The sequence below is a fragment of the Cricetulus griseus genome, chromosome X (genome assembly GCF_003668045.3).
Source record: "Cricetulus griseus strain 17A/GY chromosome X, alternate assembly CriGri-PICRH-1.0, whole genome shotgun sequence".
Taxonomy (NCBI): Eukaryota; Metazoa; Chordata; class Mammalia; order Rodentia; family Cricetidae; genus Cricetulus; species Cricetulus griseus.
In genome coordinates, this window is record NC_048604.1 from 44,637,748 (window position 1) to 44,661,624 (window position 23,877).

Here is a 23,877-nt window from a genome sequence, read left to right on the forward strand (position 1 = left end):
TAAACGCTGTGAAACACTGTCTTCTGGATGTGATGTGGCTGTTCAACCTACAAACTCACAGCAGCTGTAGTTTCAAACTGAAGAAGAATGGCACAAGATGAAAACAATAAACATTCCAGGATGAGCAGGTAGAGGTTTATAAAGTATCATAGCTCCCGAGAAACTTAGGGTGGGAACTATTTGCTGGGGGAGGAGGAGTCAATATATTTGATATTATAGCCATTGCTAACTTGCCCATAGTATGGTTAAAAACTTCCCAACTATACTCATGTAAGCAACACTAATTACATTTACTAGGTCACAAAACAAAACACAAACCCCCAAATAACAATAATAAAATATCTAACAGTAGGATGGAGAACTTGTTGGAAAGAAGAGGTGTAACACAAGTGAGGGGAGATGAGAGAAGGTAATAGGGGGTAAAATTGAAATATATATATATATATATATATATATTATATATATATATAATATGCATGTATTTGTCAGAGAATTAAAACAAAGAAACCTCATTGAACTTACACAAAAACAGACATTGATACCATTAAAATAGAGAATGCAGGCATAAACCCTCACAGACACACCAACACGTAATTTTTGACAAAGCTGTCAGAAACATACAACTAAAGAAAAGACAGCATCTTTAACAATAGCGGAAAAACTGCATTTTCATATGTAAAAGAATAAAACTATGCGCAAAAAATTGCTGGATCTTCCTTTGTTCTTAATTTTGAGGCAAGGTCCCAACATGTAGCAAAGGCTGGCATGCAAAAGTAAATTCCCATCTCAGCCCCTTGAGTGGTAGGTTATAGATATTTACCACCAGACCTGGCTAAATACATGGCATTTCCTGTTTTATTTTTAATTTGCCTCTCATCTCTTTAGGCTGGCCTCAAACTTGCTACATAGCCAAGTTTGGCCATGACCTCCTGATCCTCCTTGCCTCTAATCCTATTGATGAGATTGCAGGCATATACCACAGCGCACAATGTATGTGACAAATCACTGAAACCAAAATGAGTCCAATAACTTCCTACAATAATTCTTCCAAAAGACTGAGTCAGTAATTAATGTAACCATTCAGATTATAGTTGTTCCTTAGGGAATTCAAGTTCAAGTCTGTTAACACCAAGGTAATATTTATACATACTTAACTTTCCCCTCCTTTGTGTGGTGCTGGATAAAGACCAGGGCCTTATACAAACTAGAATCTCAATATGCTGTCAAGGTTAGCCTGGAACTTATGATATTTCTGTCTCCACATTGCAAGTATTGGGATTTGTCATTTTTGAGATCTTATATATGCTGCAGAGGTTAGCTTTGAACTCCTCATCCTGCCTTAGCCCGCTGCCAATAGCTATGACTACAGATGAGCCACAGCTGACAGTCTCACATCTCCACAAACCTCCCTTCTATGCTTCCTTTACTGCCTAAGTTATCAACATTTAAGCTGTGATACATTTAACTTGGTTTATTGTCTTCTTCCAGGATATAATTTTGTTCCATGCTTGTCTCTGTCTTAGAATAAAGTATATGGCACACTATCATGATCAGTTAGTATTCTACAAGTGAATAAACACAGAAACTATAAATACATAAATAAATGCCACAGGTACTGGGAGTAACATAGGGGAGGAAAAGAGCCCTAATACACTGCTAGTGCTAATGTAAACTAGTAAAGCCAATTTTGGAATGCAGTTACTTCAAAAACTAGAAGAAAGAACCACCATATGCCCCAGCTATATCAGACCTGGATATAAACTTCAAAGGACTCTTCACTACTACCCCCAGAGACACTTGCATGATCATGTCCATTACTGTACTATTCACAATAGCTAGAAAATTGAGCCATCTTAGATTGCCATTAACAAATTAATGTATAAAGAAGGTGTAGTACACAGCAGAATTTTATTCAGCTCTAAAGAAAAATAAAACCATCATATTTTTAGAAAAATTGGTGGAAAAACAATTTTTAGTGATTTTATTCTTTGACAGTTTTATATATTTATTTAGTGGATTATAGGCATTTTACCCCTTCTCATACCCCTTTCTCTCCCATTGAAACCCCTCTTTCCAACATATCATCCTACTTTCATGTCTTCTTTTTGTGTATGATCCAATAAATTTATTCACTGAATGAAATGTTAACCTCTCTTTCAACAACCTTTAACTGCAACAGTCTCTCAGGTAGTAGTGGAACCTCATGGTCTCCTCTCCATCCCCTTATCTGTTGATGGGGGCTACCCTTGAAGGAGTCTTGTGCGTATAAACATAGCTGCAGTAAATCCAGTAATGTAATGGCTATGCCATGTCAAGAAGACATTTTTCTGCTGTACATCTCCTCATCATCTGACTCTCCTCACCTTACTCATTTTTAGCACTTTGGTCGGTTATGGATTTCTGCATTAACTTCTGCCATGATCATAAAAAGTTTCTTTGATGAAGGTTGGGCACAGAACTAAATATGAGTATTTAGAAGGCAGTTTGACAATAAGGCCATTTAGCAAAAAACCATAGTAGTGGGGAACTTAAATTTATTATATTAAGCAAAGCAACTTAGATTCAGAGAGTCAAACACAGCATTTTCTCTTATAGGTGGATTCTACCTCTTAATTTATACACACACACACACACAAACAAGCGCACGTGCGCAAGCATATGTATGTAAATGAGAAAGGAGACCAACTGAGAATAAAAATGGGTCTTAGGAGACAGGGGAAAGAAGAGGGGCAGATAAGGTAATAGAATACACATGACATGAAAACAGAAGGGGGTACTTTGGAGAAAACGGGTATCAGTACAAGGGGTTCAGGGGATGGAGAGGGAAAAGGGTCAACAAAGTGTGTATGAGAATTTCATTCTGAAGCTTATTTCTTCATTTTAAAGTAACCACATATCTTTAAACTCCTAGAAGTGAAGAAAGAAAGAACTACAAATGGCAATGGTAGGAAATCGTGTCAAGCACAACAAATTGCAGGCATAACTTGTCAACTGGTGGTACACCACCTGTGTCTTCATTCACACATCTATAATTAAAAAAATATTGTGCCATTATTATTTGAATTTCTGAAAGTATGCCAGCTTGTTATCTAAAGTACTTGAATACTTGAATTACAGATATGCCAATCCATATCTTGGGAAAACAAATTTTACAGATTTCCCATTTAATACCTGCTTGGAATTCAGAACTACTAATTAACACACTGTGAAAGGCTCACAGAGTGAGTGTGTGTGCCTCTGCTGGGAAAATAAGTGTCTGAAGGCCCTCCATCAAGAATTTGGGCATGGAGCACCCTACATCTTCCCTGTGAGAAAAGCTTCCCAGACAGCCTGACTCTCCTGATCCTCAGGAGAGGCTGATTGGTGTGACACTCCTTGCATAGCAACTTCCAGAAGAGGAAAGGACAGGAGCATGGGGAGCTATGAAAAGGCTACCTCCCCACACACCCATGTGCAAGTCATAAAGCATGTCAAGGCATGAATTCAAATGATCAGAAAGAAGTAAACTGTGTGCTCTCACCACTTTTCCCCTTTCCATACTCACTAGCCTGGTGGTAGCCCTTTTGAGCCCTGGTTGTCACATGCATGCTTCTTGCAAGGCTCCAGATAGAGCATCTTGACAGATTTCCCGGTCTCCAAAGGCATTACTGCAAGCATCATGAGGATTTATTCACAAGATCCCATGGAAACAATAGTGCTAGATAAATGTGGTTAAAGTGGAGGTACACAGGGTCATTAAGTCTTGCCTCCCCTGTAACAGGAAAAGTGAAATACAGGAAACAACATGCAACAATGCTTTTTATTATGGCAAACTAAATGGACATTTCAGGAGGGTGAGATATAAAAAACTGACCCTGGGGGAGGCTATTACTTGGCCTATCTGTTAATTTGGCTTCTTGATCATCAAGCCTCTAATTCAGACCATGGGCAAAGGATTAGAAAGAAACAGAAACAATAATGTGGATGAAGAGGAAGATGACCTCCAAGGGCTCCTTTTAGGACTTTGTTAGGAAGAATTCCGTTGAGACTGTGTCCTCGGTCTGGAGGGGAAAAGTTGGGATATTAGAAGAGCCTGGTACCCTGAATTCTATCCCCAGGCACTGGGATTCCATCTTGTTGAAGGCCCAGGGACATTTATCTTTCACCCCCTTGATTCCCAGGCCCCACCTGTACTGTATAAAGGACTTTGTCATCTCCAAAGCAGTCTCACTCATCCTCAACATACCTAGGAGGGGGGAAGAAGGACAGGTAACTTCCGTTACTACCACAAGAAAGATGCAGTTACCACAAAATACCACCACTTAACTTATGCTACTCATTTACTGGGACATATGTGCCAGACTTAGGACTATTGTAGTGGTGAAGAAACACTTGGTAGAACCCATGATGCTTGTCAATACTTGTGCCCAGAAGGACTAAAAGCAGAAACTCAGGGACATTCCTAATAGTGGACCTTAAGTAGAAAATGAAGAACAAACATAACTCCTTATCTTTTAACAGTCGTTCCTATATTTCTATTTCTAGATACTATAGTAACCACTAATGTGCTTTGATGGGTCTGTCTTTTTGTTTGAGACAGTCTCATGTAACCCAGGCTGTCCTAGAACTCACTATGTAGCCTACAGCAATTGTATTCAGTTCCCGTTCCTCCTATCTCTACCTATCAAGTGCTGCAATTATTTACATACTTTACAAAGCTCAGCTTTATCTGACATATTTATTCATTTATTTTGTTACGTGTTTTGAGACATGGTCTCACTTTGTTAGTCTTGTCTGGCCTGGAACTCCATATGTAGATGAGGCTCACTTCAAACTCAGATCCACAGGTCTATGCCTCCCAAGTGCTAGGATTAAAAGCAAGTACCACTACACTTGGCCTGCATTTTCTTGACTAATGACTGATGTCCATGCTCACTGTGGATGGGGCCTCTCTGAGGTGGTGATCCTAGGTGCTATAAGAAAGCAAGTTGAGCAAGCCATGAGGTGTAACCCAGTTGGCAGCACCCCCTCCATGGCCTTTGCTGTAGAGCCTGCCTCCAGGTTCCTGCCTTGTGTTCCTGTCATGACATCCCTCACAGATGAGAGTGTGACCTTAGACTGCTAATGGAAGTAAACTCTTTCCCCTCCAAGCTGCTTTTGATCATGGTGTTTTATCACATCAATGGAAATTTTAACAAAGATAGCAGGTAAAAGGCAATGCCACCAAGTCTGACAACCTGAATTTGATTCCCTGGACCCTGGGAACTGACTTCTGAAAGGTGTCCTCCAACCTCCACACACTCCTTATAACATATATAAATGAATGTAGTTAATTATTTTTAAATGATACAGGCCTTGCCATTATCAAATTCTAAGAATTTGTTATGTATTTTGGATACAAGTACTTTATTGAAGATACACAAATATTTCTGATTTATTGAATTAACTTTTCAATTTTAAGAATTTCTTAATTTTTATTAAAAATTTATACAATGTAGTATGATATGGCTTCCTGTTTCCATATCTCCCCGTATCTTCTCTACCTCCCTACCTATCTGACTACATGCCTTCTTTCTTTCTCTACTTAGAAAGCAAACAGATAAATAAAAAAGACCTCACAAACCAGAGTTAAAAAATAGTGAAATAGCACAAGAAACACACATACACATATCATAAAAAAACCATAATATACTAGCAACAGACCAATGAGATAAAAATAATGCCCAAAAGAAGCAATATGAGACAAAAAAATCTTCAAAATCACCATTGAGTTCATTTCGTGTTGGCCATTTACTGCTGAGCATGGGACCTGCCCTTAAGTGTGGTTTATATAGCCAAAAAGACTCCACTGGAGAAAACCCATTTTTTCCTTTGCAAGATGTTATCATTTGGAAATAGCTTCTTGGTCATTTTTTCATTTCACTGGTAATATTTTTGAAGCAAAATGATTTGAAATTTGATAAAATCTACTTCATCTGATTTTACATTTTTTTGTATTTTTGCTGCTATCTATCAGAAACCACTGTCTAATTCAACAACATAGATCCTCTGTTTTCTTATAAGATTTTTCATAATTTGACCCCTGCCCCATATTTTAAGATTTATGCATGTTGTATGTATTTCTCAAACAGGGTCAACTTGTTATGAAGTTGAGATTGAACTTCTGTGAACTAGCAGTTCAGGTGTGCATAACTATGTCCAGTTTATTTGGTGCTGGGAATTGATACCAGGGCTTTGTGCTTCTTGGGTAAGCTCTCTACCAATTGAGCTATATAACCAGCTCATTTTCCCCTTCACTGAAAAATCCTGAGCTGTTTTTCCGTGTGTGTGTGTGTGTGTGTGTGTGTGTGTGTGTGTGTGTGTGTGTGTGTGTGTGTGCGCTTTTTGAAACAAGGTCTCATTGTGAACAAGGTCTCCTTAGCTGGCCTAGAACTCATTTTGAGACCAAGTTGGTCTTTAACTCAGGAATCTTCCGGCCTCTACCTCCTCATGCTGGAATTAAAGATATGCACCATCACACTTAGCACCAGACCTATTTTTATATGTGATAGAGTAAAATTTGATTATTTTGTGAGTGGGATAACCAGTTGTCCCTGTACCAGTTGCTCAAAAAGATATTTTTCGATTTTGGTGTCTTTGGCACTCTGTTTGAAAATCAATTATCTACCAATGTGAAAATTTATGATTTTATGCTTTCGGGCTTGTACTTTATCAATTATTCTATGTATCTATTCCTGGACCTATGGCACCTAGCATTATTTTTTCTTATACTTTAGTGTAAGTTTATAGTAACTTTGCAGTGAGTTTTCTAACTAACTTCTTCATTTTCAAGATTATTTTTTATTATGTGTTCACTTCACTTTCATTTGAATTTTAAGGTTGACCTGCATGTCTCTACAAAGACAGTGGCTGAAATTTTGATATGGATTGCATTGGTATATAATATGAACAAAAATTTAAGGAGTTTCTTCTCACAATATTATTAAGTGTTCTAGCTCAGGAAGACAAAATATGTTTAAGTCTGTTTGTTTAAGTCTTATTTATTTTTGTAGTATTTTTAACATCTTTGCTAATAAGCGTGTCCCTGGGTATGTTTCTTTTTCATGATATTGCAAATGGAATTGGTTTCTAAACTTACTTTTAATTGTTCATAGCTGGAATAAAGTAATACAACTGAATTTTGTATATAGATTTTTGAACCCTGAAATAAGGCTGATGCATCTATTTATAATCCCTCCTAATGTTTTTCCTATAATTTGACACAGAATATCACACTGTCTGATATGAACATTACATTGTTTTAAATTGCTTATAACATCACTATAAAATTAATGCATATTTTTAACATTTTGGTTCATTACTTGGCTTCACAACATCTGAAGAGCTGTAAATGTCTATTAAATCTCTACTTCTTTTAACTCAGGATATCGCCAGCAATTCCCAGAACTCACGTCAAATCAGTCCAGGTGGGGAAATCCTTCATCTGCTGATGACCCTTGGCATAGACGATTGTGGGCATGGTGGTAGAGAAGGCCTTCTTGGTCTCTTGAGCAGTGGCATTCCTGAGAATCATCTCATCATTCACAATGCAAAGCCTGGAAGAGCAAACCCCTCCTCTGTTTCCATACTTCATTAGCTGATATCCATTTCCTCTGTCATAGGAATACCCTTTGAAAGATTGCCTGCCAGCTTCATTAAACCGTAGACCTAACTCTCGATTGTTTACACTTTTCAAAAGAAGTGTCCACTGGCACATTTTCAGAGAACACTGAACTCACAGAGAAGACTTATAACTTGCCCAAGGTCACACAGCTAATTAGTGAGTGTGAAGAAAAAAAAATCAATCCATGCTCACAATCACTTACTGAGACAACTTCTTAGATCTAGCTGTTTGTACTCTATGCTATTGAGAATTTCCCAAGAGTATGCTAATGCCCCACTGGCTTAAGGTTGAATGGGTATTTCTAGAGCCATCCACAACATAACTCACCTGAAATGTCTGCCAGCAGTTAAGATGAATGTCCGGGTAAAGGCACGAATGCATCCCTTAGACGTTCCTTCCACTTCAATGGCAACAAAGAAACAAACCCATTGTGGGTGTACATGATTTAAAAACTCACACACTACTCCCCAATGAGGGCCTGATCAGATAATCTGGGGCACCCAGAAGGAAGCTTGACTGGGACACTTTTCACGAACAGTCAGGAGGAATTTTCAGGCACAAAGAGAAATAATAGGAATACTCAGTTTTCCATGCAAGGTCCCTCTTAATGTAGACTAGTTTCCGTGACAAATCAATCCAGTTTATTCCTAGTTAAGGAGTGGCTATTATTAACCACTTTGGGGAAATGGGGAAAATAATGGGTTAACAGGTCATAGTTCAGCAAGGAAAGACTTGAAATGAAAGCAATCTAACTCTATAGCCCTAATGCCTGGAGTGTGCAGGGCAGACAGATATGGTGGAAAACATGTTGGAAACAATGAATCAGTAAGGAAAAGAAGAGAATGAAAAGGGAATGGGGGGCAGCTGGGAAGGTTCTGGTAGAAACCTCTACCAAGAAAAAGGAGCCCCCAAAACTCTCTAATAAGAAGATTCTACACTTACTTTCTTTGAACACCCCGTTGACGGAAAAGCAGATCATTTTTTCCTGAAAAAAAAAAAAAAAGAAAGAAAATGGTAAACTACGGCTTTGACCATTCTTCCAAAACTTACTTACTTGTACCTTTCTGGTCCTGCCTAAGAGAAGAAACAGGTACTTACTGTCTGGGCACAAATGTCTACTACACAGGAAGTTAAATCGTGCTGAGTCTTTGGCAGTTCATGAAGGCAGGTCACAATGTTACATTTTTTGTGCTTCAGCAGCTGCATCCGCAAAACTGTATAAAGTAGAGAGGCAAAGATGGTAGTCATTATACCTCACTGGGTCTTGGACCATTTCATTGCCTTCTTTACCACTTCATTACATCCTTACAGGAGTCCTTGATCTTCTTCATATTCCTACTATCCTTGAAGTATTCTTCTAAAGTTCTCCTAGCAGAAAAAAGAACAAGAGCGTATTACAGTCATTATTGGTGTTTTCATCCCTCCCCATACTAAAAGTGTTTTTTTTTAAATCCTGTTGCAGGATAAAGCTTTGTCTGTGATACTCACATGTTTGGCTTGTCAGAGTTGGAAGTAATGGTCAGGGAGAAGCAGGCTTCTGCATGGTAAGCAGTGAGGAGATTGCGTCGGTCACCATAGTCATAGATCAAGTAATACCTGTGGGAAGTACAGCAAAGGGGACAGGCTACCTCTAGTACAAGTCCCAAATGATACCTGAAAACTCTTATACACAAGCTTGTGCTAAGACAGCCCAGCCCAGCCTGGCCTCCTACTTTCTCAGACTGCTGGGGTAACTCACTGAAGCATAAATTGCACGATCAGATCCTTCAGACTTTCAGATCCTCTGTAGGTTTCCTGAAATGAAAGGTACTTTTAAACTATGTGGCTGACAAAATCCTCCCTTGCAACTCTTTGTTTCTTGATGGTCCCTCCTCACCTGTCGTGGTTTTATTATTGCCAAAGTGTAGGTGTCAACTGTTGGGAATAATTTGAAGCCATCCTGCAGGAAAGAAGAAGTTAGGAGAAGAGATGGGGGACTTGGCATATGATGCTTCCCAAGGAGCTAAACAGACCAAAGACAGGATAAGAGCCAGGTGTGAAATGGCCCAAGAAATAGCATAGGCTGTGAGATTACAGTGGATGTCTGAAAGATATCTTCCCCTTTCTCCTGCTTCCATCATTCTCCGCTTATAGAATTTTCCCATCCCTTAAGGAAAAGATCTATGTTTTCTTTTCTTTCAATAATCCATAGCACTTAAATATTAGTCTGAAACACACATGTTACCCAGAAAGACACGAAGGGCTTGGGAACAAGAATTGAGGTCTTGTATTTAAAGAAGAGGAAGACAAATGATGAAGCTAGGACCTTACCAGGCATAACAACTCCGGGAAACAGTTCAGAACAGCACTGTTGGAAAACCAAAAGCCACAAGAAGTGACTGAGAGTTCAAGTCTTAGTAACATTTCTTCCATCTGTCCCTGGCTCTCCCTCTTGTTCTCCTCACCTTTCCTGCCTCCCATGCCTGGGTAACTCCCACCCACACTGCACTGGTCACAAGGAGCCACATTGGGAACCCAGGGTCCAGGGCTTCCTCCTCTCCCTGCCTCCCTCCTTTTCCTCAGAATCTTCAGAGATGACCTTTAAGGGAGCAGGGCATAAGACTGGAGCTTAGGGCCCTGTCACCTTGCCAGGTGGCCAGGATTCTTTGAAATGTTGGGAAATGGAGTTCAGGGAGGCATGGCTCAAGAGGCAAGGAGATGGCAGGGGATGGTAGATGGTAACAGAAATGGATGGTAAGGGAGGAACGGTGAAGGAGACATGAGGGAAACATAGGAGAATAAAGTCAAAGGAGACAGAAGAAACAATACAAAGGGAATGGCAGATGTTCTGTCTAGCCTGGGGCAGCAGATTTGGAGTAATATAGGACAAAAGGCTACTTTCCTTCAAAACTGCTTGACTGGTCCACAAACCCAAAGCAGGAATGAAAACAGGCACCCTACTGAGCCTGGAGGGACACACAAGCCTATAATTTTCCTGAGTGAGCTGAGGACAAAGAGCATCCCTGGAGGCAAGAGTCATTCCCCAGAAGCAGAAGAAATATTAGTGAGTCCCCAGCTCAGCAAGGGATGGAAGCCCTAAGGCCTCCAATTATAATTACTTGGTTCTCTCCTGAAGACTCCTGTGCACCTGTGCCTGCCTAAATGTGGGTCCTATCCAAGGAATCAAGGTACTTGCCTTAGGCTACCCAAGGCTCCTCTTATATGCTAGGAATGATGGGTAGGTTGGTGCATGGGTATAGGCAGGGAAGAAAGGAGGGGTGGAGGCATCAGGGAGGCCAGTCCTTCTGTCTCCTCAACCTCTTCTGCATTCTGCCTCCCATCCCTGCTCCAGGAAGCCTTCAGTCACGGCCCACTCCTGGATCCCTGATTAAGAGAGCCAAGGTTTCCCCCCAAGGAAGACAGAGATCCCAGCAGTAGTCCAGAGGAAGTGATGTCCACATCAGCATCACCCAGCACCTCAGCCTGGGGCAGGACAACCTCTAGGGCAGCCTGGGACAGAAGAGGGAACCATTCAGGAACAAGATCTGGAGGCTCCTCTCAGGACCGGAGAGGAGACCTGGTGCTACTGAGATGAGGCAAGGCAGGGCCTTCTGGAGGAGGCCAAAGACCCACATAAGGGAAATGCCGCCCACACCAGGTGAGACGGGGCATGAAGAACAGAATCAAAGGAGGCCTGTGAGCACCGCTGGGTACAGAGACAGGGGAGAGAGGAATCAAATTGCTTGGAGATTTGATTCCTCTCTCCCCACAGAGTGTGTCTCGGGCCACCAGGAGACAAGGAGTCTGCGAAGGGGAAGGTGCCAGCTGCCATGATGTACCTTACATAGGCCGAATTGTCTGCGAAGGTGCTGCACATGGGGTTCCCTTCTAGCCACAGCTCTTTTAGCTTCAGCCCCTTCATCTTCTCCAACTCCCATGCTGTTCTTAGCTGAGAAATAATGTGGAGAACTGGTAAAGATGTTCCATGAAAAGACATATATCTAGGACGCAGCACCTTCACACAGAGGAACCTTTCCTGTCTCTTGTAGTCACACATCACAGTGCACACTACCTTCCACCCACAGCCCAAATCTCATTCTCTTACCACATTTTTTGAAAGGTTCAGAATCTTGACTTGGGGGGCCTTCTCTATTAATTCAGACAGGCCATCCAGCCAGCATATTTTGTTGTTGCTCAAGTTCAAGGACAATAGCTTTGGGGAGCAATATTTAGGATAATCATTACTATACAGTTCCTCAAAGACAAAGCTCCCTACACCCTGACCCATCCAGCCCTACACCAAATATCACACATGGCTCTATGGCCTCACCTCAGGGAAATCCACTTGGATGATCTGAAGCATGGCTGCCATGCAGCTTCTTCTGTTCAGAAATATGTCAAGCCCATGATCCATTAAGTCTTCAGGAAGTGGAGCAGAAGTAATTAGTAGGTAAAGAGAGGTCTTTCTGGACCAGCACCAGTGCAGACCCCTTCTCTCGTTACCATGGTCTTCCTTTTAGAAGACCCTTGACCTACAATTACTGCTGCCAGTCTTACCTGGGTCAAAGCGAAGCTTCTTGAGAGACAGAGATTTACGGGACACATCATATCGTTTCATCATGCTCCGCTGCCGAGACAGATATGAAGAGAGTGGCTCTGAGGCTCTGGGGTCTTGGTGACAAGTACTTCATTGAGTGGGGGAAAGGGAGGGGAACTAGGAAGTGAAAGCAATGTGTGTCGAGTCTGACTTACTTTTAGGATCTCCATCTGTCCTGGTGTTAACTTATACTGCACAGATGCAGGCCCGGTAGATGAACAAACACAGATAGAGATCTGTGTGAAGGGAGCGTAGGATAAGCATCAGGACTTCCAGTCCTAGAGACAGACTTATTCATCCCTGGCCTGGCTTCATCTATGCAACAAGTAGTTAAAAGGAACTCCATCAACACCAACCTTTCTGTTTTCCTCATCACGTATCTGGAAGTTTATATTCATCAATTCAAAGGCACTTTGAGCATTTTGAACAAAGAACTGTATCCGGTTTCTGATGTACTGGAACTATAAGGAATGAAGACAGCATCAATGATTCTGGAGGCAAGCATCCTGTAGTGACCCTGACCTCTCTTTATCTCCTATGTGCACACACTGGGATCCAAAGTTGTCTCTTACATCAACTGGTGTGAAGGCCACACTGCAATGGCTCTGGAGTAAATTTATTATCCACATCTTGTTGTACTTTCTCCCATTTGGAATCTGTAGGCAAAAACAAGGAATACTAGAGAAAAGAAATGTGGTTCTAAGAACACAGATCAAATGCAATGTTTTATCCTGATCTACTTCTTTGAAAAGACTTGTAATGTGTAGACAATTTGTACAAGTTGTCCTTCCTTCCTTCCTTCCTTTCTTCCTTCCTTCCCTTTCTCTCCCTCCTTCCCAAGTTTCTTTCTTTCTCTGTGTGGCTATCCTAAATTGCCCTTTCTCTATATTTCAATGTTTATATTCTAAACAATAAAATCCAGTTATTCAAAACCTACCTCACCTTTATAAGCTTTTATAAGCTTGTAGGTGATTCCCAACTATGTAAGACTTAGCTGGTTGCCAGAGATTTCAGAGCTCTCAAAAATCTCAGTTTGAATCATGTTGAGATAACTGGTGGGGAGCTTCTCCATGCTCTTTGAAGTCATCTCCACTTTTGCCTTCCTCCTATGATCTTACTTTCTTGTTCACAGTCTGTTGTCTTTTTATTCCTTTTTCTAAATCTACTCATAAATGTGATCAAAGTAACACAACCTGACCTGCCTCCCTGGCACACTAGTCACCTATGAGTACACTCACTGTGATCTTGAACCAGCCCTCAAAGGCTTCGTCCTCTATGCTATCATTCCATTCGTCCTCTGAAAAATTTATATATTGGCATGCAGCATAACATGTACCATCATCTTCTTGGACTGGGAAGGTAGATGAGCTGTTTTGTAGAAATGGATAGAAAGAACTATCTATAAGTACTTAGAATTGTCACAATTCTATTCAAAAAGACCAATCTTAATTCACTGATAAACCACTCTCTAAGCTCTCTAAGTAGGACTTCCATCACTAGTCATTTTTTTTGAAATCAGAGAAAAATTACAGACTGGGAAAGTTGTACAATCCAAGGGATAATATATGCAAGACAGGTTGTCTATATTACTTACTCTAGTACTTGAGGATAATCATAACCATACTTTATCTGAATGTTTCCATCATTGTCCTGGAGTTGTGAAAGTAGAAGATTGTCCCCATAATATCCATCATAAAGGCTCTCTTTACTAGAACTTTCCTGGGAAGTACCCATATCTTTCTCGTGTTCTTGGAAAGGGATTTTCTCATAATTTTGTTCTGGAATTGAGAAGAAAGATGCAAATTTAAGCACACATTGATTAGTTACACTCAACAGTTTCAAAAAGCAATAAGTAAAAACAAAGCAACTATAAACCAAAATCAAAGTCAGTGAAAGGAAACTTTAAAGATTAGAACACAAATAAAAATAAAAATTTAGAAAGTAATGTAGAAAATCAATTTAAATCTACCTTTGGGACTTGTAGCTGTGGAAGAAGGGCCTGAACCTAACACTTGGGCTGGCTTTTGGGAACCTATTCCCTATACTGTGTTGCCTTGCCCCGTTTTAATACAATGGGAGGAGCTTAGCTGTACCTCAACTTGATATGCCAAGCTTTGTTGATACCCATGGAAGGCCTGCCCTTTCTGAATAGAAACAGAGGAGGAATGGATTGGGGGGCACAAGGGAGTCGGGGTGAGGGACTAGAAGGAAATGAGGGAGGGGAAACTGCCACTGGCATGTAAAATAAATGAAAAATTATAGTTAATAATAAAATAAAAAGATTTGACATGTGATAAAAACAAGAAATCAGTTTAAAAAGAGCTGAGCTTTTTTAAAAAAAAAGATTTATTTATTTATTATGTATTCAGTGTTCTGGCTGCATACCAGAAGAGAGCACCAGATATCATTATAGATAGTTGTAAGTCACCAGGTGGTTTCTGGGCATCAAACTCAGAACCTCTGGAAGAGCAGCCAATGCTCTTAATCTCCCAATCCATCTCTCCATCCGCCCCCCAGTTGGGTTTTTGAAAGTATATAGCTGATAAATATTTAGCTAGACTAACAAAGAAAAAAGACCTAAGAACTGACAAATAACTAACTAAATAAAAAGAGAAATGAAAAATAAGACATTAGAACTGAAATTCAAATGAGCTTAAGAAAATACTATAATTATATACCCCAAACTGGAAAACCTAGAAGAAAAGGGTAAATTTCTGAACACATACAAACTACAAAATTTTCAAATCAAGAAGAAATAGGAAGTATAATTAGTGTAATCAAAAACATTTATGTAAAAATGTTCTGAATCTGATGGGTCATAGCTGAATTTTTAGTCCTGATTCTATCTGTGACATTTGAGTGCCTACTGGCTATACTGGTGGTAATGGAGCTGTGTGCATATGGTTTTAAGGTCTGGCCTTTTAGAAACCTTGCAACTCAGGGTTCGTATAGTCCTCACGCCAGCAGTTAGGCCTAGTTCTGCTCCCCATGACAGCAACAGTGAGTGGCAGCAGCAGACAGTTTTTGCTTGCTTGCTTGTTAGCAAATGACAAAATTCTCCCCTGTAAGGAGATGACTTCATCCTTCACCAGAACAGAGACAACCCACTGGTTAAACCTTGCTCTGGCAAAGCAAAGTTGCTACACTCCACTCTCTGGGGGAAACCTTCTCCTGTCTTCTCCTTCTCCTGTCTGAGCTGAGCTGATACACCAGGGAAGCCTGTTCCTTAAGCAGGACTACCAAGCTGCTATGCTTACTGCGACTGTGGTATTCCTTGGTTGCTGATTGCCAGAACACCTTTCCATCTGAGCTGTAACACTCAGTATTCTGTGGCTCCCGAGTGCCAGAATCCCTCCTCGTCCAATCCCATCTGAGCCTTTGAAATGCTTACAATTAATGCCATGAGGTGGTGGCACATGCCTTTAATCTCAGCACTCAGGAGACAGAGGAAGGCAGATCTCTGAGTTCAAGGCCAGACTGGTCTACAGAACCAGTTCCAGGACAGGCTCCAAAGCTGCACAGAGAACCCCTGTGTCAAAAAAACAAAAACCAAAAAAGAACACACACACACACACACACACACACACACACACACACACACACACACACACACACAGAGGTCTGGAGACATGGTTCAGAGGTTAAAGGGCACTGGTTGCTGTTCCAGAGGTCCTGAGTTCAATTCCCAGCACCACATGGTGGCCCACAATCATCTGTAATGAGATGTGGTGCCCTCTTCTGTCATGCAGGCAAACAGGCAGACAGAACACTGTATGTACAGTAAATAAATAAATATTAAAAACGACAACAACCTCCCCCCCAAATAAATGAACAATTAAAAGCTAAGCAGGAAAACCAGCTAATGACATTAAAATTGACAATAATGGTCGAAATCTTTAGCCAACAACTGAAAAATACATAAAAAGGGCAGAATTCTGAGAACTCAAAAATGTGATATCAGAAATTAAGAACAGACACAGTAAAAGAGAAAATGAAGGGGGATTTGGAAAGAAGTTCAAGAAAAAGTTCAGAATAAGGTACATGAATAGATAAATTAAATAAATGATTCACAATAAGATGAGGTAAAATTAAAAGGGTAAGCAAATAAAACATGTTAAAGTCCTTAAAATAGGTAGGAGAACGGTGTCAAAACAGTATTTCAAGATCAAATATTTGAGAAATTAAAAAAAAAGACACAGTGGGGCAGGAGCAAAATGAAACCCAAGCCTGCTGCAGTTAAGCTTTGAAATTCAAACAGGAATAATATTCGAAACAGATATCCTCAAGTGAACAAGGCGACGTTTTAGAATAGATGGTCAGCTGGGCCAAAAGTTTACCTTTTGTAACTGGTAAATTTGTAATTGTGGCAGCGAAGATTCAAAGGTGACTGTGTGTTCCACGTCCCTCTATTACCCGCACTATGAACATTAATTTTAGTTTACTACCAGCCACGTCCCCACACCTCACCGCAGGTCCCCCAACCCCCCACGCCGCAGCTGGCAAACAATTTTCAGCTTCAAAAGCAGGCTTGAGAAAAGAAAATGTCTCAAACCTTTCCTTTAAGCCCGAAGAAAATAGCTCAGCTCAGCCATGACTCTGGCCGTGACCGTGACCGTGACCCTAGATACAGGAGGAAAGTTTTCCCACGATAATCTACCCAGCTTCACTAGGTCTCTATGAGTCATAAACAACAAGCCTGCACCCTCACCACATGCGTTCCCATTTTCTAAGGTATCTTGATAGTGGGAAAGGGGAAGCAGAATTGTCTCTGCCTCAAGCTTGAGTAACTCACCCATGGGTGGTTTCTGAGGGCGGGGACTCTACACGACAGAACGTCCTCACGGAGTTTCCATAGGAGAAACTGTAATCAGGATCTGGCGCCTTAGAGACCCATGAAGTTGACAAGGAACAACGGTTGGCTCCAACCACTTCCTAGGAGACGCACAAAGAAAATAGAACCCTTACAGGAAATGCCGTCTCCAAGATCGATGCACGAGGTGGGGGGAGTAGAAAAATGTAACTTTCTGTTCTTAAACCCCCTATGTTTGCTGGCAATGGAACATCCTGCGAGACTTCTACAACTCTTGCAGACGTAGTTCGTTACATTCAGGGGTGCTGCATGGGTAGATCTTTAGTTTCAGCGGCTCAACAAAGGTAGTATTTTTTTTTTTTTTACAGCATGAAGGTCCACAAAGGTCGTTCTTATAGTATGCAAAGGCTTTTCTTTATATTCAGGAGGCCTGCAAAGGTGATTCCATACAGTCCGGAGGTCTGGAATTTCTGCCTGGCTGTGTCAGATGACTACACACTTTCGTGGAACTGAAGCCTAACTACAGCATTACCTGCTGCTTTTGCTCCCCCAAATTGTGATGGTTTAATGAGGTGCAGGAGTTTAACCCGGGTGATTCAGAAGTACCTGGCGCCGTCAGAAGTCAGAAGAGGGTTGAAGGGCCCCATGGAACTAGAATTACAGATTGTTATGAACCACCACGTAAGTACAGAGGACGGACCCCAGATTCTCTTACAAGAGCGATAAGTGCTCTTAACTGAGGAGACATCTCTCCAGCCTCAGCTTGTTTTTTTGATTTTGGTTGTTTGGCATAGGGTTTCTCTGTGTATCCCTGGCTATCCTAGAACGTGCTCTGTAGAGTAGGCTGGCATTGACCTCCCAGAGATCTTCCTGCCCCTGCTTCTGGAGCGCTGGGATTAAAGGCGTGCGCCATAACTGCCACCAGGCTTTCTCCTGTTGTCTTTAACTATCCCTCTCTAAGTTGTTTTTTGAGACAGTTTCTCACAACCTGGAATTTGTAGAGCAATACCCACTTCTAACCTTTCTTTCCCTGTGTGTTTTGCAACACGCCCACATGCACACTTGCACAATAATAAAGATGGGAGGAGAGAAGCAGAACAAAATTGTAGATGTTAACGTAATAACCATTAACAGTTTTTCCTTCATATTTTTATTCGCTTCATAAAAAATAAAAAGTTTACCTTGTATTAATTTTACAGGATAAATTATATTTGAGACATAGTCCATTATTGCAATTTTACATGATTTGAGGCCTCTGAACTTGCAGAAACACTTCTGGGAATTTATCATAACAAATTTGTAACTGAGAGCTGTAGAGATTACTCGTTGTTGAAGTGTCCTTGCTGTTCATCCACAAAAGTTTGAGTTTAGATCCTGGTGTCTATGTAAACAGTTGAGTGTGGCCATGAGGGTTCCTGTAACCCCTGTGCTGTGCAATTTGAAGTTAGTGGACACTCAAACATCATTGCAGCTTCAGATAGGCAGCCTAGCTCCAGGTTCAGTGAGAGCTCCTGTCTCAAAGAGGGCAGATGAGAGTGATAGAGCAAGGTACCTAGCCTCCTCTTCAGGCCTGTGTGCGTGTAGTGCACAACATATCCACACATGTATACACATAGAACACACACACTCATGTACACATATGGGGAAGGAGAAGGAGTCCGAGATTTTGCCTGCATGCTAATATTTGGTTTTGCTTATTCTTTAAAAAAAAGAATGCTTTGCTTATTCTTTAAAAAAAGTGGCAGTATTTCACTACGTCACTTTGGCTGTCCTGGAACTTACCATGTAGATGAAGGTGGCCTCTAATTTTCCCAAATCCACTTGTCTATATTTCCTAAGTCGTGGAATTAATTTGAGTCACTATGCCTGGCTGGCTTTGGTTTATTTGTGTTTGTTTTTAAGACAGTACTATGAAGTCCATGAAAGGTTCAGGCATTATGCTGGCCCGCCCGTTACCTGGCAGAATAGGCAGTACCCTGGTCAGCCCAGGGTTCCATGGGAACTAAGTCTGCATGCAGGAGTAAAGGACCCCTTTAAAAGACAGACCCCTACCCATTTATGTTCTCTCTCCATATATCTCTATCTCTATCTCTTTCTCTCTTTCTCTCTCTCCTCTCTGCTCTGCTCTTCTTTTCTCCCACCTACGTGCTCTCTGCCTCTCTATGGTGACTGGCCATGCGGTCAGCCATTAACCCTGTCCCTCTTCTCTCTAGTCTCCCTAATCTGACGGGCCTATAATAAACTGGTTAATATGTCTAATGTGTCTCATAGTCTTATGTCTCATCTTGTGCCCCCTTTTCTTTATATTTAATTTAAACAAAAATCTAACAGTCCAGGCTAGTCTCAAAATTTCAATGCTCCTGCCTTACTCTGTGTGCCTTCATTTCAACAACTCAAGAATGTTACCATCTATGCTGGAGAGGATGTGGAGAAAAAGAACACTCCTCCATTGCTGGTGGGAGTGCGAACTTGTAAGACCACTCTGGATATCAGTATGGCAGTTTCTTAGAAAAATGGGAATCAGTCTACCTCAAGATCCAGCCATTCCTCTCTTGGGTATATACCCAAATAGTGCATGTTCATACAACAAGGATATATGTTCAACCATGTTCATAGCAGCATTGTTTGCAATAGCTAGAACCTGGAAGCAACCTAGATGCCCCTCAACTGAAGAATGGATTGAGAAAATGTGGTATATTTATACAATGGAGTACTACACAGCAGAAAAAAAGCAATGGAATCTTGAAATTCGCAGGCAAATGGATGGAACTAGAAGAAACCATCCTGAGTGAGGTAACCCAGTCACAAAAAGACAAACATGGTATGTACTCACTCATATATGAATTTTAGACATAGAGCAAAGGATTACCAGCCTATAATCCTCTTCACCAAAGAAACTAGGAAACATGAAGGACTCTAAGGGATAAATGGTCCCCAGGAATGGGAAGTGGCATGAACTCCTGAGCTAATTGGGAGCATGAGGGTAGGGGAGAGGGAGCTTCCACAATAAGAGCAAGATAAGAGGAGTAGAGGAGAGGAAATGGAGGAGCAGAATTATTGAGTTGGGGGAAGAATAGAGGAGAGAGAGCAGGATGAGAGATACCATATCAGCGGGAGCCACTATAGGTTCCAGAAGAGATCTGGAACTAGGGAGATCTCCAGAGACAGGATGACACGATCTGACAATCCAGGCAATGGTGGAGAGGATAACCTAAAAGCCCTTCCCCTAAAATGAGATTGATGACTTCTCTTTATGCCATCCTAGAGTCCTCATCCAGTGGCTGATGGAAGCAGAGACAGACATCCACAGATATATACTGAGCTGAAATCGGGAATTTAGTTGAAGAGAGAGAGGAATGAAGAGCGAAGGGGTCTGTACCAGGTTGGAGAAACCCACAGGAACAGTTGGCCTGAACAAGGGAGTGCACATCGACCCCAGATGCTGTTTATGCTAGCCAGCAAACCCCTAGAATTAATGTCTCCACCACTTTCAATGCCAGAGTTATAAATACAAGCCAACATATCTGGATTTTCCCTGGGTGCTGGGCATCCAAACTTAGGTCTTCATACTTGTGTGTGCACCTTACTCACTGAGCCATCTCCCCAGGGATTGTAAAGTGGATTGCTATCCCCAGGTTACAGTTTAAGAAAGTTGAGATATTTTTCTGAATTTAATATCTTTATTAAACAATACAGACAGGTTTCAAAACCAGGAGACCAATACTACTTAATATACTCCCTGGGACACACTTTCTATAGGTGGGCTTTTCTGTCCCATCAGCCAGCTCCCCAATAACCACAAAGAGACTTAATATTAATTGTAAGTGTTTTGCCAACAGCTCAGGCTTGTTACTAGCTAACTCCTACATTTTAAATTAACCCATTTATATTAATCTACATCCTGCCATGTGGTGGTACCTCTCTTTCATTTTGCACCTCGTGTTTCCTGTCTGTGTCCACCTAGTGACTCCTCTGACTCTGCCCTTCTTCCCAGGGTCCTTAGTCTGGTGTCCCCACCTAATCTTTTTGTTTGTTTGTTTTGAGACAGGGTTTCTCTCTGTAGCTTTGGAGCCGATCATGGCACTCGATCTGGAGACCAGACTGGCCTCGAACTCACAGAGATCTGCCTGAGTGCTGGGATTAAAGGTGTGTGCCACCAACGCCCGGCTTCCACCTAATGTTATCCTGTCCAACTATTGGGCAGTCAGCTTCTTTATTAAATCAATCACAGCATAATTTACACAGTGTAAAGGAATATTCCACAACTTTCCTCAGAGATATCCTGTGAGATTTGGAATCAGTTATTGTGGGACAGGGATGGGATGAGGTAGAGTGGAGACAATGGTCTGCTGAAACTAATTTCTATGGTTAAGGAGAGATGTTTATTAAATTCTCTGGCCAGTGATTCTTTGCAATTCACCTGCTGCTGTCCCTTGCAACACTGTGGTTACTGACTTATTTCACATCTGGCTCTTATCTGGGTGCTGGGTATTCAAATTCAGGTCCTCATTCTAGGGCAGCAAGCCCTTTACCCAAGGAACCATCTCCTCATCCCTGCTTCACACTCACAACTCAATTTTAAAACACATTATTTCTTTTTTCAAGATTTAGTTCTATTTGCAATTCTCACAGTTCCAGTTTCAGGGAATCTGATGCACAGAGAGGCTTCTGCATGCACATTGTGTACATATTCACATGTGACCAAAATATTTCTACACATATTAAGTAAATAAAAATATAAACAGGAAACAACCAGGAGTAAAATATATTTAATCTGGATATCTAACCACCTTGTTATCTAGTTTAATGTTCTACCTTTTACCTAAATCTTTGCTCCTATTCCATTGCAGAAACCACCTTGAAATACTAGAGCTTAATGGCTCAAAGTACAGGACTGTGCAAGACTACATATGGTATTTTGCTTTTATGAAATTGAATAGTCTGTAGTCAAGTGGCTCTAGTTGGTATACGATGCCCTAAAATACAATCTCCAACATAATTTTCTGGAACATAGGTTACTTAAGAAATAAGAAATAAGAAATCAGCTCAATTCCTCTGAGCTGATTTTTGTAAGACGAAAATTAGTACAGCCAAGTATGATGCATGTGTAATAAATTGCTATTACAAAGTTTTGATCACCCCTGGGGCAGTCCTCCCTAATTAAGCTAGTAAAAAGAATATAAAAAATGTTAATAGTTAATTTTGATTGAGTAAATGTTGTGAGAAAATATGAATAGCCCAAAGACTTCTGTCTCATCTCAATTCCCATACAGTAGAAAAGATTTGGATTTTTTTTCTGTTTTTGGTTTTTTTTTTTTTTTGGTTTTTTTGGTTTTTTTTTTTTTTTTGAGACAGATTATCTCTGGCTGTCCTGAAAATCACTCTGTAGACCAGGCTAGGCTCTCTCAGATATCTGCCTGCTTCTGCCTCCTGTGTGCTGAAATTAAAGGACTGTGTCACTACGCTTGACTAATTTCTGGTGTACAAGGAGGCAGAGACTATCATAAAGACTTTGTTCTTATCATCAAACATAGTCTAAATACTTTTATAAGCACAGACATCCTAAAGAACGAACTCCAGAACCCACCAAGGTAAAAGCCGGGATACAGCTGTTCAATCAGAGAGGCTTGTGGGTGGCTCATGGTCATGGCATCATGGTCATCTATCCAATCACAGAAGGATGGGCGGGGCCTGGGCGAAGCTTGTGACCTTGGGGGCTGTCCTGGTTTGTTCCAGTCTTGCCCCTTAAGCTGGTAGTAAACGCAGCTGTTCATCTAGCCAGTGGGTGCTCCTTGAAGCAAGCCAGGTGAGAATTTGTGGCCTGGGGGATGGGGGGGTTGGGGGTTAGGAGAGTAGCAGGCAAGATGGTGCACAAGGGTTAGTGCTTTGGGGCTAATGGAATCCCATCTGGAATCCCACTTCACTGCAGCTTTGTTTCTGGTGTTTGGTGTTGAGGTCTTCTTAGCACACAGAACGAGATCCTGGGCGTTCCCACCTTATTAGAAGGTGCCCGGGGACAGGCAACTCTGAGGAAAGGGCAAAAGCCAGGAGGAGAGTTGCGACGTGTCTGATGGGGGTGGGGGGCTAGCAGCCTTCTAGGGCTGGCTCTTGTCCTTCTACCCCTTAGGCTAGGCACTGGACAGTGACAAGCTATTTGTAAATGGCAAATGCCCCCGCCCCCGCCCTGCAGTTACAAATGTGTGAATCCCAGTTTTCCCAGCTTTGAGCTTGGCGCCATTCACCCAGTAAAGGAGGGCCTTAAGATACAGTTGATTGGATGGGGTCCTCCTTGTTGATTTTTGTGAGTTACCTTAGCACCAGGTTTCTACCTAAGCCCATAGTGGCTCTTTCTATTAAGATATTGCTTTTGTACTGCATCCGTCCCCGCCTAGGCAGTCTCGTTCATTGTTCATTGTATTATACTATTTTGACTTCTCAATGGAGCCCTTACCTGTGAAGTGGAGTGGACTGGGAGTGGGCCAGGCAGGGAGGTGAGGAAGGGTGGGAGGAGACAAGAGGGGTGGGAGGGAGAACTGTGGTTGGAATGTAAAATGAAATCAAATAATAAAAATGAAAAAAAAAAGATACCATTGATTGGGGCTGGAGAGTTAGCTCAGCAGTTAAGAGCACTGAAATCCTGAGTTCAATTTACAGCAACCACAAGGCGGCTCACATCCATCTGTAATGAGGTTTAGTGCCCTCTTCTGGCCTACAGTTGTACATGCAGGGGGAACACTGTATGTATAATAAATAAATAAACCTCAAAAAAAGATGCTGTCGATTTAAGGGGGTGGTTTGAGACACGTTGAAGCTTGGAGCTAGGGGTGGGATGGGGTGAGGAGGAGGGCT

At 41.4% G+C, this 23,877-nt stretch overlaps 1 protein-coding gene across 1 annotated transcript; it reads right to left on the reverse strand.

Moving 5' to 3' along the window:
- Positions 1-7,426: 7,426 nt before the first annotated feature.
- LOC100770077 (nuclear RNA export factor 5) lies at positions 7,427-22,802 on the reverse strand. Its single transcript, XM_035449714.1, has 19 exons — positions 22,616-22,802; positions 13,813-13,996; positions 13,457-13,586; positions 12,791-12,874; positions 12,575-12,679; positions 12,374-12,454; positions 12,179-12,248; positions 11,952-12,040; positions 11,727-11,834; positions 11,461-11,570; positions 9,953-9,989; positions 9,519-9,581; positions 9,381-9,436; positions 9,131-9,238; positions 8,952-9,010; positions 8,741-8,856; positions 8,585-8,627; positions 7,970-8,042; positions 7,427-7,706 (listed from the first exon to the last, which is right to left on the reverse strand). Exons 1-19 carry the CDS (start codon positions 22,800-22,802, stop codon positions 7,427-7,429), a joined length of 1,983 nt encoding a protein of 660 aa, XP_035305605.1.
- Positions 22,803-23,877: the final 1,075 nt, after the last annotated feature.

Excerpts from the sequence above, each read along its gene's own strand:
- LOC100770077 (XM_035449714.1), bottom strand. The coding sequence starts at position 22,802 with ATGAACAGCTGCGTTTACTACCAGCTTAAGGGGCAAGACTGGAACAAA. Across the intron at positions 11,835-11,951 it reads TCCAAGTGGATTTCCCTGAG|CTATTGTCCTTGAACTTGAG; the intron begins GTGAGGCCATAG and ends TGCTCCCCAAAG. Across the intron at positions 8,857-8,951 it reads GAAGAAGATCAAGGACTCCT|TTTTGCGGATGCAGCTGCTG; the intron begins GTAAGGATGTAA and ends TACTTTATACAG.